Source organism: Pistacia vera, unplaced genomic scaffold, assembly GCF_008641045.1.
Source record: "Pistacia vera cultivar Batoury unplaced genomic scaffold, PisVer_v2 Contig412, whole genome shotgun sequence".
In the NCBI taxonomy this organism is placed as follows: Eukaryota; Viridiplantae; Streptophyta; class Magnoliopsida; order Sapindales; family Anacardiaceae; genus Pistacia; species Pistacia vera.
This window is the reverse complement of record NW_022196238.1, coordinates 287,379-301,178: the sequence shown is the minus strand read 5'-3', so window position 1 is coordinate 301,178 and position 13,800 is coordinate 287,379. Positions and strand designations below refer to the sequence as shown.

At 32.1% G+C, this 13,800-nt stretch overlaps 1 protein-coding gene across 3 annotated transcripts; it reads left to right on the top strand.

Annotated features, from left to right (window-relative positions):
• Positions 1-2,532: 2,532 nt before the first annotated feature.
• On the top strand, positions 2,533-12,689 carry LOC116142539. 3 transcript variants are annotated; one of them, XM_031427970.1, is made up of 12 exons: positions 2,533-2,885; positions 5,003-5,121; positions 5,193-5,305; positions 5,384-5,471; positions 6,229-7,312; positions 7,434-7,488; positions 7,599-7,680; positions 7,927-8,007; positions 10,830-10,934; positions 11,029-11,078; positions 11,572-11,689; positions 12,261-12,689. In XM_031427970.1, exons 1-12 carry the CDS (start codon positions 2,738-2,740, stop codon positions 12,342-12,344), a joined length of 2,127 nt encoding a protein of 708 aa, XP_031283830.1. In that variant the 5' UTR covers positions 2,533-2,737; the 3' UTR covers positions 12,345-12,689. The 3 variants fall into 3 exon arrangements, with proteins under 3 accessions (XP_031283830.1, XP_031283831.1, XP_031283832.1); XM_031427971.1 differs by having other exon boundaries at positions 2,534-2,885; positions 5,199-5,305; positions 12,261-12,688; XM_031427972.1 differs by lacking the exon at positions 2,533-2,885 and adding an exon at positions 3,669-3,699 and having other exon boundaries at positions 12,261-12,686.
• Positions 12,690-13,800: the final 1,111 nt, after the last annotated feature.

Genomic DNA, 13,800 nt, shown 5'->3' with positions numbered 1-13,800 from the left:
AAATCGAAGCATCACTCTCTTGTATTCATTTGTTATCCTTTGAGAGTATTGTTCTTATTGTGTGTTCAAGCCTAAGTTAAAAGACAATCTTTCTCACACTTTTTTATCAAACACTTTGTGGACGAAATCCTGTAAATCTAGAGGTGAAATCCTGTCAAACTATTATAAAGGCGAAATCCTATGAAAACTAGTGTAAAGGCGAAATTCGATTCTGGTGGAACTTCAAGCAGGTTGCCTTGAAGAAATAGATGCAGGAGGCTTGTAGATAGAGCTCCGAACCACTATAAATCTTTGAGCTTTCTCTGTCAACTCATTTATTACTCATCTCATACTTACTTGAAGCATCGTCGTCATACTAATATGTATTGCTCACATTCATATTTACGTCTCTCTCATTTATTGCTTATTATTGATTACCCATATTGTTTGAATCTCTCTCATTTATTACTTATTACCGCCAATTAATCGTCTTATTACACACAAATCGAGATTGGCCTCTAGCAAGGTGTCATGGCCACTTAACAAGTATAAATCAACGAAGAAATGATACCGTTCAACAATATGGTTACCACCCAATCCAACCGTTTCATCATCCGTTATCTCATCAAGGCTGAGGTACAGAAATAGTGTCATCCTCAGATCACACCTTTGATGTATTTGGTGTTTGGTTATCAAACTAACAACCAAAATTAAATCAGATTTAAGCGACAACTCAATTCCACTGTAGCCACAGATTTATGATCATTGTCATATAACCAAACTATGCGGTGAGATAACTACTCCCTTAATTAGGAGTGATGAATCCTTTGTTGATCCACCATAGCCATTGTATAATTCATGATGTAGCCAATCACAACCATACTGATAATCCTAAAAAGGACTACGTTAGGCTAGTGTCAAGCTACATCACTACGTACACACGACACTCTAGTGATCTCAAGTCTTAGGATCACATGCACCACCATCCGTAAGAGGATTTGTTCTATAGACACTAGGTTTACCATCTACATAGAATCCTCTAATGGGTCAATCTAGTGAACTTACAACCAACAGGCACCCACGCATTGTACTAGGTTGTTACCAAACAACCTTGACATGTGAGACATGTCACTACCCTTTAGTAAGGTCATTCAATGCTATGATAGTTTTACCATATTATTTGTTCCCTAAATTAGAATAATATTAAGGCTACGAACATTTCTATAATAACCACCATATATACTCATAGGGATCTCACGATCAAGACTTAAAATGCTTGATTCCCTCGTCACGGTTCTATCACTCTAAGGGCATATATTATTACATATATAAAATACGATTTACACAATATAAATAATGCCATTATTAATTTATAATCATGATACATTAGAATCAATTACAATAAATTGATTGACTCTATGACACCTACTCTAATAGGAGAGGTGGAGGTTGTTGATGCCGATAGTTATGAAGTGAATGTGAAGGAGGATACGAATATGAGAGAATGGAGGAGGAGCTAACGAAAGACCTCTGTGCATAATTTCGCTGGGTTTGGAGCTGGTGAAGGTGAAGAAGTAGAAAAGAAAACAAGAAAATAGAAAGAGAATAGAGTTGGCTAAGGAGAAAGAAAAAGAAGAGAGAAGATTATTTTCGTCTTTGCACTGTTTATACCATGTCAATTAATAGATTTTACTAACAAATTTGAATGATAGATGAAAAGTGTCATTTTCAAACTTTTCAGGTGGAGAAGTGTCATTAAGCCAAACCATAAGTGGGAGAATCATTCCCTCTAAATATAAACCTAAAAGAAAGAAAGAAAGAAAGAAAGAAAGGGAAGAAAAAAAAAAAGGAAAAGTGTTGCCAGCCCACATCTCCGAACCAGTGTTCTGAAAACTAGACCGGACCGCCCGGTCGAACCAGTTTGACTGGCAACCGGCGGTATTTTTGGTCTGGTATATTGTAAAAACCGGCATTTACCATTAAACTGGATTGAGCCGCGGTTGGACCGCTGGAATACTGCCGAGTCGCAGTCCAATCGCGGTCCAATCGTAGCTCAATCCTGCCGGATTCCGACATCTTTCGATGGAGAAAACACCCCCATTTGACGTGACGGCATCTCCACGACCAAACCCATCCATTTTTGGTGGCCTTCGTCTGATCTTCGTCGCTTGCCGTCCACCTAAAGTTAACACGACGTCGGATTTCTTTTGTTGATTCCGTTGACTTCCGACGCCGATGGAACTCCCTAACACCACCGTCAGAGTCGCCAGCACCTACACATCAAAAGCCCCAAGATTCCAGCTTCGATTGGTTGTCGATCGTCGCTGCTGCCACCACTCACCATAATCTTCTCGTGACAGGGGTGTTTTAGACAGATTTCAAACCTTAAGGGAGTATTAAGGGTGTTTTTGATGAATTTCAAACCTTTAGGGACTAAAATTTTATAAATTACAGTCCAACCGATCGATCCAACCGGTCAAACCGAAAACCGCACCCTTAAATAGGTCATTATCTGGTCCGATTTTCATAACATTGCTCCAAACTTCTCTCTGCCTAAATCTTAAATGTAAACTAACTTCTCTCTCTTGCCTCTCTTGTTATCTCTCGCACTCAAAAGAAAAAAAATTATTTTAAAAGTCGCTCTTTCTCTCTCTCTCTCTCCAGAAAACCGGAGTCGTTTTGAAGTCTTTGGTGTGATCAAATCGCAATCATCATTTTCTTCTAAATTGTTCGTTTTTCAAATCCATAGAAACAATTAATGGCTGAATCGGGCGAAGAACCGCAGCAGCAACAACAATCAGTGATGAAAGAGTGCATGCACAAAACCAAGACTATACAGTTCTTTGGTCGAACCACGCCAATTATCCTCCAAAACGACAATGGACCTTGTCCTCTCCTCGCCATCTGTAATTTCTCTCCTCCCTCGTTAGGGTTTCACTTTTTTTTTCAATTTAATTTGTTTGTCTAGACAATGAAAAGAAGGAAGTTTTAGTTAAAATGCTTAATTTGTTTAGGTAAGAAAAAAAACGTTTGTTTTCTATTCGTTGAAGTGATTTCGATTCAATTGATTAATGAGTTAATTATGTTCGTTTAATCAAGCCGTAATTAATTGCAACGTGGCATGATGTAATTGAATGAAACTTATAGGTTTCTCATTTTCGGAAGTGTTGGATGTTAGGTTTCAGTGTCTGTCTGATCTCCATGGGAGTGGCAAGTTCATTTCTCTTTAGTCAGTTGAAGCAAATGAATGAAATTTTGTTTTTGATCAATTTTTGAAACTGAATTATGCTGTTTGGTTAATTCCGTTGGTTAAATGTATCTATATTGTTAATTTTTTTAATTATTATCATGAACTTTTTCTGAAAAAATAGTGGAAAACTTATAATCAATTAGTGAGATGATTGTTGCATTAGGCATAATTTGTAGTCTTCAATGTTTGCTTTAGGTTCCAAGCAAGTAGGGAAGTTTCCTCTATTTTGTTTCCAATGGAAATGGTACTGATGCAGTCCAGAGACTAGCGGTGATAGCTTGAAAGATAGTGTGATTTCGTTTTTTATCACTTTTTATGTGATTAACGATAAAATGTTGTTTGATGTGCGAGCCGTTTGGAAGGAGAAAAAAGTGGAGTTTCTCTGAATCATAAGATGTTTTCTTATCAAGAATGTGAAATTTTCATTTAAATAAGCCAAATCAGTTGCGCTAGGCACTGATTGAGTGAAGGTTCATTTCTTACCTTTTATAAGTCGTTAGATTGTTCGTTATTCTATAGTAAGTTGGAATTTTTCTGCTGAGAGGTTATAAATGATTGCTTCTGAATTCGTTAATGTAGATCTGATTTTACTTGTGGTTGAAGATTCTATTGTCTCTCCTCTTTTCTGTGCAGGGTCCTGTTGCCTATATATGATTGGAATTATTTTGCTATTTGTTTATTTATTTATTTAATCATCACTATATATGATTGTGTAATAGTTGATTTTCTGTTGCCATATGGTTTCTGAAAATAATTAGACTGCAAAATTACTTGAGCTTTTGAGATCCAGGGTTAATGTTGGCTGGGACCTAGAAAGTGAAGAGTTTATTGTAGTGAAGCAAATAGTATATCATGCATAATGGATTGGAAATTCTTGTAATGAAAATGAAGATTTGATTGCTATTTCGGTTTCTTTTTTATTTTTCTTTTGTCAACTGATGAAAAGTGGTTTATGGTTACTTGTGGTATCATCTAGGTTATTTTGATTTACTGAGAAGTGGAGGGTGGTGGTTTTTTGTTGATTTTTGTTTTTGTTTTTGTTTTTTGAGTCTCAGGTTTTCTGTTACTTTATTTGTAAATGCTTTATATGCAATTGAATGTTTAATATTCTCAAATTTGGCTTTTGAGAGAATTGAGGAATTATAACTGAAGTAATTTTTTGATCTGATGTTGAAAATTGTGCTTGGTTGCCAAGAATGTGGAGAGTGTTTTCTTTGCAGTGCATGGTAAATGTGGAAGGGTTTTTAACTTAACTTTCCATTGAGTTTCAGAGAAGGTTGGAATTCACTTTTTAGCAACCTAACAATCACTTTTTCAAGTATTCTTTTGCTTCTTTATTTCTTAATTGTTATTTTTTTATAGATTCTCAAGAATGTTTATTTAATTTTACTTTCCTTTGTCCTTATTTATATATATTTTTTTAGGATGGAGTGTCGTTTTATTGTTAATCCTTTGAGGTGATTGTCTCATTAGTCTGACTTTTTTCTAGGGTTCCAAATTTCTCCATTGTTCTTCATTTCTGCAGTTTTGTTTTTTGCTTGATTATTAATTCTTCTGGTCACCAATTTAAATGCTGAGAATTTGGGTGGTATTAAAAGAAGATTGATTACTTGTTGCTCTTACTGGTGCTGTTGTTTACAAGAAAGCAAAAGAATATTGCATTTAAGTTGAATAGCTATTATATGCACTAATCCTGTGGTGTTTTTTTTTTTTTTTTCTTTCCTTCTCTTTGTAATCATAATATTGAGTTGTCAACCTCTGGGCTTGCAATAGGTAACGTTCTTTTGTTGAAGAATGATCTAAAACTAAGTCCAGATACAGGCGAAGTATCACAGGAGAAATTGCTTGCACTGGTGGCTGACCGGTTGATTGAATCTAACAGTAATGTCAATGTAATAATTTGATATTTTGATTACTCTTAGATGTCTTTGCTGGTTTTACTTGGTATTGACACCTTTTTCAGATGCAGAATAAAGATGCAGGGTATGTTGAAAATCAAGAGCAGAATATCGCAGATGCTATTGATTTACTTCCACGCCTTGCAACTGGGATTGATGTAAATATTAAGTTTAGGAGGTTAGACCTCTGTCTCTCATTTATAGTTGTCAATTCTATTCCTCTTAAGTTCTTATTGAAATAACATCACATTTACAGGATAGATGATTTTGAGTTCACACGGGAGTGTGCCATATTTGATCTACTTGACATTCCCCTGTATCATGGTTGGATAGTTGATCCCCAGGTATGCTTTTTCAGGCCACATTGGTCCCAATAATTATTATAGTTCCAGTCTGATCTATCACTCTGGTTGGAGGTTTGGGCACCGAAGACTATTCCAAACGTGTAACCATGATTAGTTTTGAGAAGGCTCCCTTCCCTGGCTTACTTGGGGACAGTGCTTGTGTTGTTTCTTTTCCATGATTTCACCAATTTTTCATAACTAGTATGCGCTTTTATGTTGATATGGGCATAGGCTGGTGGATGTAACAACTCTTAAAATTCTATTATTCTACACATAATGTTTGAATTGGGGCATAACTAATTGTACATTCTTACTGCTATGATTGTCATTTTCTATGTAGAGCAATTGATGAAAGTGATAACAAGATGAGTTCTTGATAAAATTCCATAGCACCTTCATAATTCACATAGTTTTGAGGAAATGAAGGTTATTTGTTTATGACTCAAAATATGAATGTTAAGAGTTGAAAAAAATATGAGATTGGTGCCCTAAAGTGTTCGACATGCCAATTTATCAACATGAGTTGAGTTCTACAATTTTTTGCTCGGTTTCAATCAGGTGTAGCAGTGTGGGCTATGAAGCTTTTCTCTCTATTGGTTCTTGATTTACTTATTTGTATGCTGGCTAGGACTTTGGTTCTTTGTTGGAACGGAATCTTTTGTTGTAATGTGGTTGGTATGTCATGATTTAATATTAAGAACTATACCATGCATACCTTGGGTGTGGCTAACTAGTTTATATTATGTGCATGTACCAGGATTATGATACAGCTATTGCAATTGGGTCCAAGTCCTACAATTCTCTGATGGGGGAGCTTGTAGCACTGGAAACCATGGGAGGTGAAAGTAAAAGTAACTCTGAAGAAGATTGTATTGATTTTGCTGCTGCAACAACTGCAACTCTGGGAGTTCCTTCTCCATGCCTTTCAAAAACCAAATCTTTTGATGATTCTCCCCATTCGACCCCTGATCAGTCAACAGGAAGAAAAGGGGATCTTGAGGAAGAAGAAGAGCTATCGAGAGTCTTGAAATTGTCAGAAACTGAAATGCCAATTTCATTGGGTGATTCTCGTGCACCAAGTGTTAGTGGAGTGACTATGTCTATCAGTTCAGATGAAAGTACATGTTCTAAAAAAATATTGCCTTCAGATACTGTACATACATTAGAGGGGCACAATGGTGATAAGAATCAAAGTTTACATCCGCCTGAAGCTTCCATGTCAGATAATTTCACTGCCTTGAGCAATCAGGGTAATAATAACCTCGCAACTTTTGAGAGTGTTTTAGGCAGAGAAGCATGTTCAGCCTCAAAGACTGATGGGAGTGTTATACTTGATCAGTCATCGAAAATAACATCTGTAGATCATATCCTCTGTAACAATTTGGTTGAGAAGAGTGGTGTTGAAACATTGGTCCAGGTTGAAGAAGCAGTTTCTCTTTCTGCTGGAAAAGATGCCGCATCTATGGTGGAGACACATGTGGATATTTCTCAAGGGGATGCAAAAGTTGATAATCTATCCGCTTCTGCAACTGATGTCCATGAACCAGTTGATAATCTTAGTTGGTGTAGCACAGAAGAAGTTTCATGCCTATCTGTTCCTAATGCTGATTCGGATTCATCTAGTGGCAGAATACAGCACACAGATTTGCCTGAAACTTTTACTTCAAGTGTTGATGACAGTGAACCCATATATGAAGGAGAGGAATGTATATTAGATTCAGGAACTGGCACATATGGAGACCGGGAGCCTGTGTATGAAGGTGAGGTGATTCTTGCAGAGCAAGCTGACAAAAGCACATCAGATGCTGCAAGGTCTAAGGATGAAATTACTTCACAACAAGGTAGGTGATTGGTTGATGCTCCTTAGCCAATAAGGTGTAGGTTGTGTATATTCACTTTGTGTTCATATTGTGCATTCTTGATATTATTCTAATTCTTTTTCTCTGATCTTAATTCACTCAGGGGAACTTATCAAGAACTTTTTGAAGAACAATGCTAGTCAATTGACCTTTTATGGGTATGCCACTATTTGGTTATATAGAAGTCCTAATATCTTGAAGAGTCTAATAATTTATTCTGCCGGTAGAAGGAAGTCCTTTGTGTAATTCTGATTATTATTTTTTGCAGCCTCTTTTGCTTACAAGATGGTCTTAAAGAAAGAGAACTTTGTGTTTTCTTCCGTAATAATCACTTCAGCACCATGTTTAAGGTAGATAGGAGCTGGAATATAGTTTCTTCCATAATTCTTTTTGTAATTTTGTCTTATCATAAAAAATAAATAAATAAAAATGAAATAAAATAAAAAATCAGTTAGTAAACTTGTTGATTGTGAATGGCCATCTACACTTATAGCTGGTGACTATTTGGAGAAAATGCCTATGTTATTTTAGTTCAAGTTTCCTTATTTTCTCAAGTTTAAATCTAAAGGATCTACCAAATCTCATTCTGTTTGCAGTATGATGGTGAGCTATATCTTTTAGCGACAGACCAAGGTTACATCAATCAGCCTGATTTGGTCTGGGAGAAACTAAATGAGGTAAAACTGTCTATTGAACAAACTTCTTCAGAGAATCAGTTCATTGAATAAGGTCCCAGGTTGTGTTTTGACAGCTGATTCTTATACTAGTTGACAAAATAGTGTCTACAAACACACACACACACACAAAAATCGTGCTTTAATCTGGATTATTGGAATTTATACAAAATAAAGACTTCTTTATCTGACCCTACGATAAATCCAAGTCTCAAAAGTCAATTTCTTTTATGGTCCCTGCACAGTATACCACTTTTAGCAATAAAAATTTATCTTTTACATAAACACATTTTGTCATACTTCCATGATATTTATAGTTTACTTAAACACATTATGTGATACTAACATGTCAGGAAAAATGTTCAACCATAATTAAGCAAAATTATTATTTTTTTTTTTTTTACAACTTACGTTTTCATAAGAATTTAGTACAGATTTGGAATTTTAATTTTATTTTAGTAAATAATATATATTTTAATATTCTTATTTATTGTTAATTTTCTGTTGTCTTGGCAATCATGAATAAAGTGCAAATATTTGATGACTTCTTTTATTTTAATCAAGTTAAATTTCACTGAAAGAAAAAAATCAGCTCAATTCTTTCTATGGGCTGTTATTTTTCAAGTCAAGATTCATTTTTAATTTTGTGTATCTTTTCATTTGAATTCTTATGTGACAGTTCTGTCATAATGAATCATCAGGAAAGGAAGTGCCTCTTTAAATGTTAAGTTTATGTGTTACCTTTACATATTCTTTTTATGAAAATTGGATATTACAAATTTCTATTATTATTATTTATTTATTAGAATTTCCATTTTTGAAAAATAAATTAATAATTTTTCCTTGCATCAATTGTAATATGACAGTTTGAGATGATGTGTTCTACTTGTTTGTGGATTATGGGCTGTTGCTATCTTTCTCTCTTTTAGGTGTTCATATTGCACAGATTACACAATGTTCTTTCTGATTTTTTGTAAAGATCTATCACTCTTGCAGTGGACACTTGGTCCACAATTGTAAAATTTTATTCTCATTTTCTATATACTCCATGTTTCCTATAAAATAAAAAAATGATAGTTTGAGATGACACTAATTTAGAAAATACATTTTCATTTCAATAAATTTATTAAAATATTTGAATGAAATCATTTATCTTCGCTGAAGAGAGTAAAAACAATATGGCTAAAAGAATACAAAATCAAATTGAATTTTTATAATTGAAATCCTTATGAAATCTGAATCTCTATAAATGGAGATTTTCACAAAGAAGTAAAATAAAAGTAACATAAATCATTTAACTACACATAATTCTTTACTTAGAATCTTTACTCATCATTTCCTTTAAATATTTTTTTCTATTATTAAGGTAATATACAGTGCATAAAATATATAATGCTCCCTGCTTTTAATTGTTGAGGAAAAAATAAAAAAAAAAAAAATAAACAACCATAAAAAAAAAAAAAAAAAAAAAAAATAAAGAAAGATAGAATTTACAAAAAACAAAAAAAAAAAAAAAAAATTTAAAAAAAATTTAGGAAAAAAGAATAAAAAAATAATAAAAAAAAAAAAAATAATATTATTATTAATAAAATAAATAATAAAAAAATTTAAAAACAAAAAAAAAATGATGAAAAAAAAGAAGTAAAAAAAAAAAAAATAAATTATTTAAAAAAAAAAAAAAAAAAAAAAAAAAAAAAAAATTAAAAATTAGATTTAATAAAATAATATAATAAAAAAAAAATAAATTAAAATCAATAAAATAAAAAAGAAAAAAAAAAATAAGAAAAATAAAAAAAAAGAAAAAAAAACAAAACAAAAAAAAATTGAAAAGAAAAAAAATAAAAAAAAAAAAAATAATAAAATAAATTAAATTAAAAAAACAAAAAATAAAAAAAAAAAAAATAAAAACAAAAACAAAAAAAAAAAAAAAAAAAAAAAAAAAAAAAAAAAAAAAATAAAAAAAAAAAAAAACAAAAAAGATAAAATTAAAATTAAAAAAAAAAAATAATATTAAAAAAAAAAAAATAAAATAAAATAAAAACAAAAAAAATAAAATAAATAATATAAAAAAAAAAAAAAAAAACAAAAATTAAAAAAGAAAAAAAAAAATAAAAAAAAAAAAAATACTTAAAATGAAATAACATTACAAAAAAAAAAGACAAGACAAGAAAAAAGAATAATATAATAAAAATCAGATATAATATTAAATTTCATAAAATAATAAAATAATATAATTAAATTGAATTAAATAAAAAAAAAAAAAAAAAGAAAAAAAAAAAAAAAAAAAGAATAATAAAAGAACTTGAAAACAAAAAAAAATGAAAAAAATGAATTAAATACTAAAAAAAATAAATAAAATAAAAAATCTAATCAATAAAAAAAAAAAAAAAAAAAAAAAAATTTAATCCATATAATAAATATAAATTAAATATAATAATTAAAATATAAAAAAAAAAAAAAAATATAATAATTATTAAAAAAAAAAAAAAAAAAATATTAAGAATAAAAAAAAAAAATAAAAAAAAAAAAAACAAAAAAAAAGAAGAAATAAAAAAAAAGAAATAAAGAAAAAATAAAAAAATTATATAAAATATAAAAAAAATAAAAAAAAAAAAAAAAAAAAACAACAAAAACAAAAAAAAAAAAATATATAATAAATATAATAAAAAAAATATAAAAAAAAAAAATAAAAAAAAAAGTATAAAATGTATTAAAAGAATAAAAAGACTAAAAAATCTAATGAAAAATAAAAAAAAACAAAAAAAAAAAAAAAAAAAAAAAAAAAAAGAAAAAAATAAAAAAAATTAACTTACATATACTTTCAGGTCAATGGAGATACACTTTTTATGACGGGTAATTTCAAGGAATTTAAAGTGGAAAGTCATGCAAATGATCCGTGGGATGAACATGGTGCTATGGCTAGTACTGCTGTATGTATTTCTTTTCGGTATAAATTATGCTATTATGACTTGTCATTAATTCATCAATGAATTTTTTTAAATTATTTTATTTTGCATGTCTCAGGACTATCTTGCCAGCATTGATACTGCAGCACAAGCAGGGTTAGATATGAAGTAATTATCCTAACTTTTTTTTCCGATACCTACATTGAGTAGATCTTAATTAGTATCACAAATAGTATAGAAGAGCTCACATGGCATTTGTAACCTCTGCATTTTTTACTACTAGATTTTACTCTTTGCTAATAGTCTCTTGTAAGACTTCTCACTTCATTTTCATTCTCTTGGGCAGCTTGAACTTTTGTTTTGGTCAAACTAAGCTATTTCTTGAAAATTACTTTAAATCTTTTTTTCAATTATCTAATCCATTAGGACCTCTACTGGTATATACTAATGCATGGTATTAAAAATAACTTAAACCATGATTATGCAAAAACATGATTGAAGAAATTAAGGCACCCCCAAATTTTTAGAAAAGAAATATCTTTCACAATTTAGCATGCAGAATATCTAGCATTGATGTTTTCATAAGTGAGTAATCTTGGGTCTTGACATAGTCCATCTGGACTTTAGATTTATATTGAAATGACGTGTATCATTGTGGCAGTTCTGATCTACAATTGGCGATAGCTCTGCAGCAGCAGGAGTTTGAACAACAGCCACAACATTCTAATTCACAACCGCCACCCACTAGTGGCAGTTCAAGACTGATAACAGGTCCCCAGGTAGAAACCTCATCCTGCTTTGATGTTTTACAATAACTCCGTATTAAATCTGAATTACTTGCATGGCTGATCAGATGTTGAGTGTGTCTATATATGGGTTCATCTGGCTGATTTGGACAGCTCCTTTGCCAAGATGTGATATCAGTAAACTAGTTTGGCAGTTTGAAATGTAGTGACTTGTTTTTAAACATTAGTTCCCTATGAGCATCAATTTGACTTATTCTTTTTGGTGGGGTTGGGCTTGCTTGGCAACAGCGTTGGAGTAATTCCTTGAAGTAATTCAAAAATTTAATGGTTATGATTGATTTCTGGCATTCCACTAATTTGTTTGAGTACATGCCTTTCACTTTTTTTGCTGAATATCTCGGATGATAAATCAAACATTTCATTCTTATAGGCATTTCGTGTAGAAATTTGACTTCACAGCAAACATCTATCTATAACGTTGATGTCTTTCTTTCCCTTCAGTATTTTTCCTCTACAGTCTGGCAGACTCGGTTGCTTACATATATTTCCTTTGTATTATAGCAAAACACGACATTCCAACAAATAAGAAAATTTCGTATTGCAGGTTGCGAGAAATGGTGGCAGAAATTCTTTGTCTTCAACTCCCAAGCCTGACACAAAATCGAAAGACAAGTGTAGCATAATGTGAATTTGTCATTCAGGCAGCTTGGATGTTTTTACTGTAAATGATTTTTCCCATTGTATCTGGTGATATCAAATAAACCCCCATTTACTGTTAATGTGACTTTAGATCAAGTTTTTGACTGTATAAAAAAAGTATATAGTACCAGATTTCTAGGACCTTTAATTTGATACTTCTCTTTTGCATCTAAGCAGTTGTGATTTGATGAAATCGGCAGATTTTAAAAGACCAATCTGTGTGTATATGAGAAATTGCATAGGTCCCATGTGGGGGAGCCATTAGTCTGCCCAGCAATTTCACCCTCATGATTATCTCATCCAGCCCAGCCTACTGATGTAACAAGTAAATGTATGCGCGGCGACATGCGTCGTAATGCTTATCTAGAATTCAAATTGCATAAGATATATAGAAATTGCATAAGGCAGGATTATTTCTTGAAGAGTTTTTCCGTGTTGAGTCGAACTCGGTTAATTTATAGAACTTAAATTTAACTTCAATAATGTCCGCTTATGTCATCCTCTACCTGGATTAGGGCCTCTACTGTAATGAGCCCACTTCATAGCATCTACTAGAGTTTCTGTTTTTGTTCATAATCATTTAATATCGGCAACTTTATACACATATTGAACAATATCCTTGCTCAAAACCAGTCCCGACCCGGGGCACCTATGTATCTAGATATCTGCAATAATATTTGAACCAGGTAAAAGAGTAGATTAGCATCTTAAATTGCCGCTTGTTGGGGTTTTTGTTGGCTCCGAGGCACCATTGATTGTATCAAATGTAAATGATGACTAGCCATATGATATCAAACATTTGTTATAAGGTAGAATTATTAGGGGCGTTTAGTTTAGGGAATGTTGGATTACTTGAAAGTTATTAATAGGTAGGGGTGGGATAATCCGGTTAATCGAACCGGTTTTTTGGTTTAGAGAAATTGTAAACCGAAAACCGGTCCGATTTCAGTTAAAAACCGGTTGCAAACCAAATCGAATATTCGGTTCAGTTTTCAAACCGGTTTTTTAACTAATTTTCTTCCTCTTCGTTTAACCAAGTACGCCAACTTGAACAACACCTAAGCCACAGCTAGATTTTCTCAAATAGACAAAACGAAAATTTGTTTCCTCGGACGAGAGCAAAGCAAGCAGTGACTTTGGGATTAGCAGAGGTTTCTCTCTCCGCCGTTCGATCAGATCTCCTCTCTTTTATTTTATTTATTGATTGGAGTTGGATCTGCTATTGAATTAGAAGATGTTGGTGCTGGAGCAGGGGTGCAGCTTGAGGTTGAGCATGTTGTTGGACTGTCGATGAAATGGATGATGAATGGTGCTGTTGGATTGTTGGCGAAACGTGAAATGGTGATGTTGTTGGACTGTCGATGAGATGCGAATGGATGCTTAATGGTGCTGTTGCTGGACTGTCGGCAAAACAAGAAATGGATGTTGAATGGTGCTACCGCTGG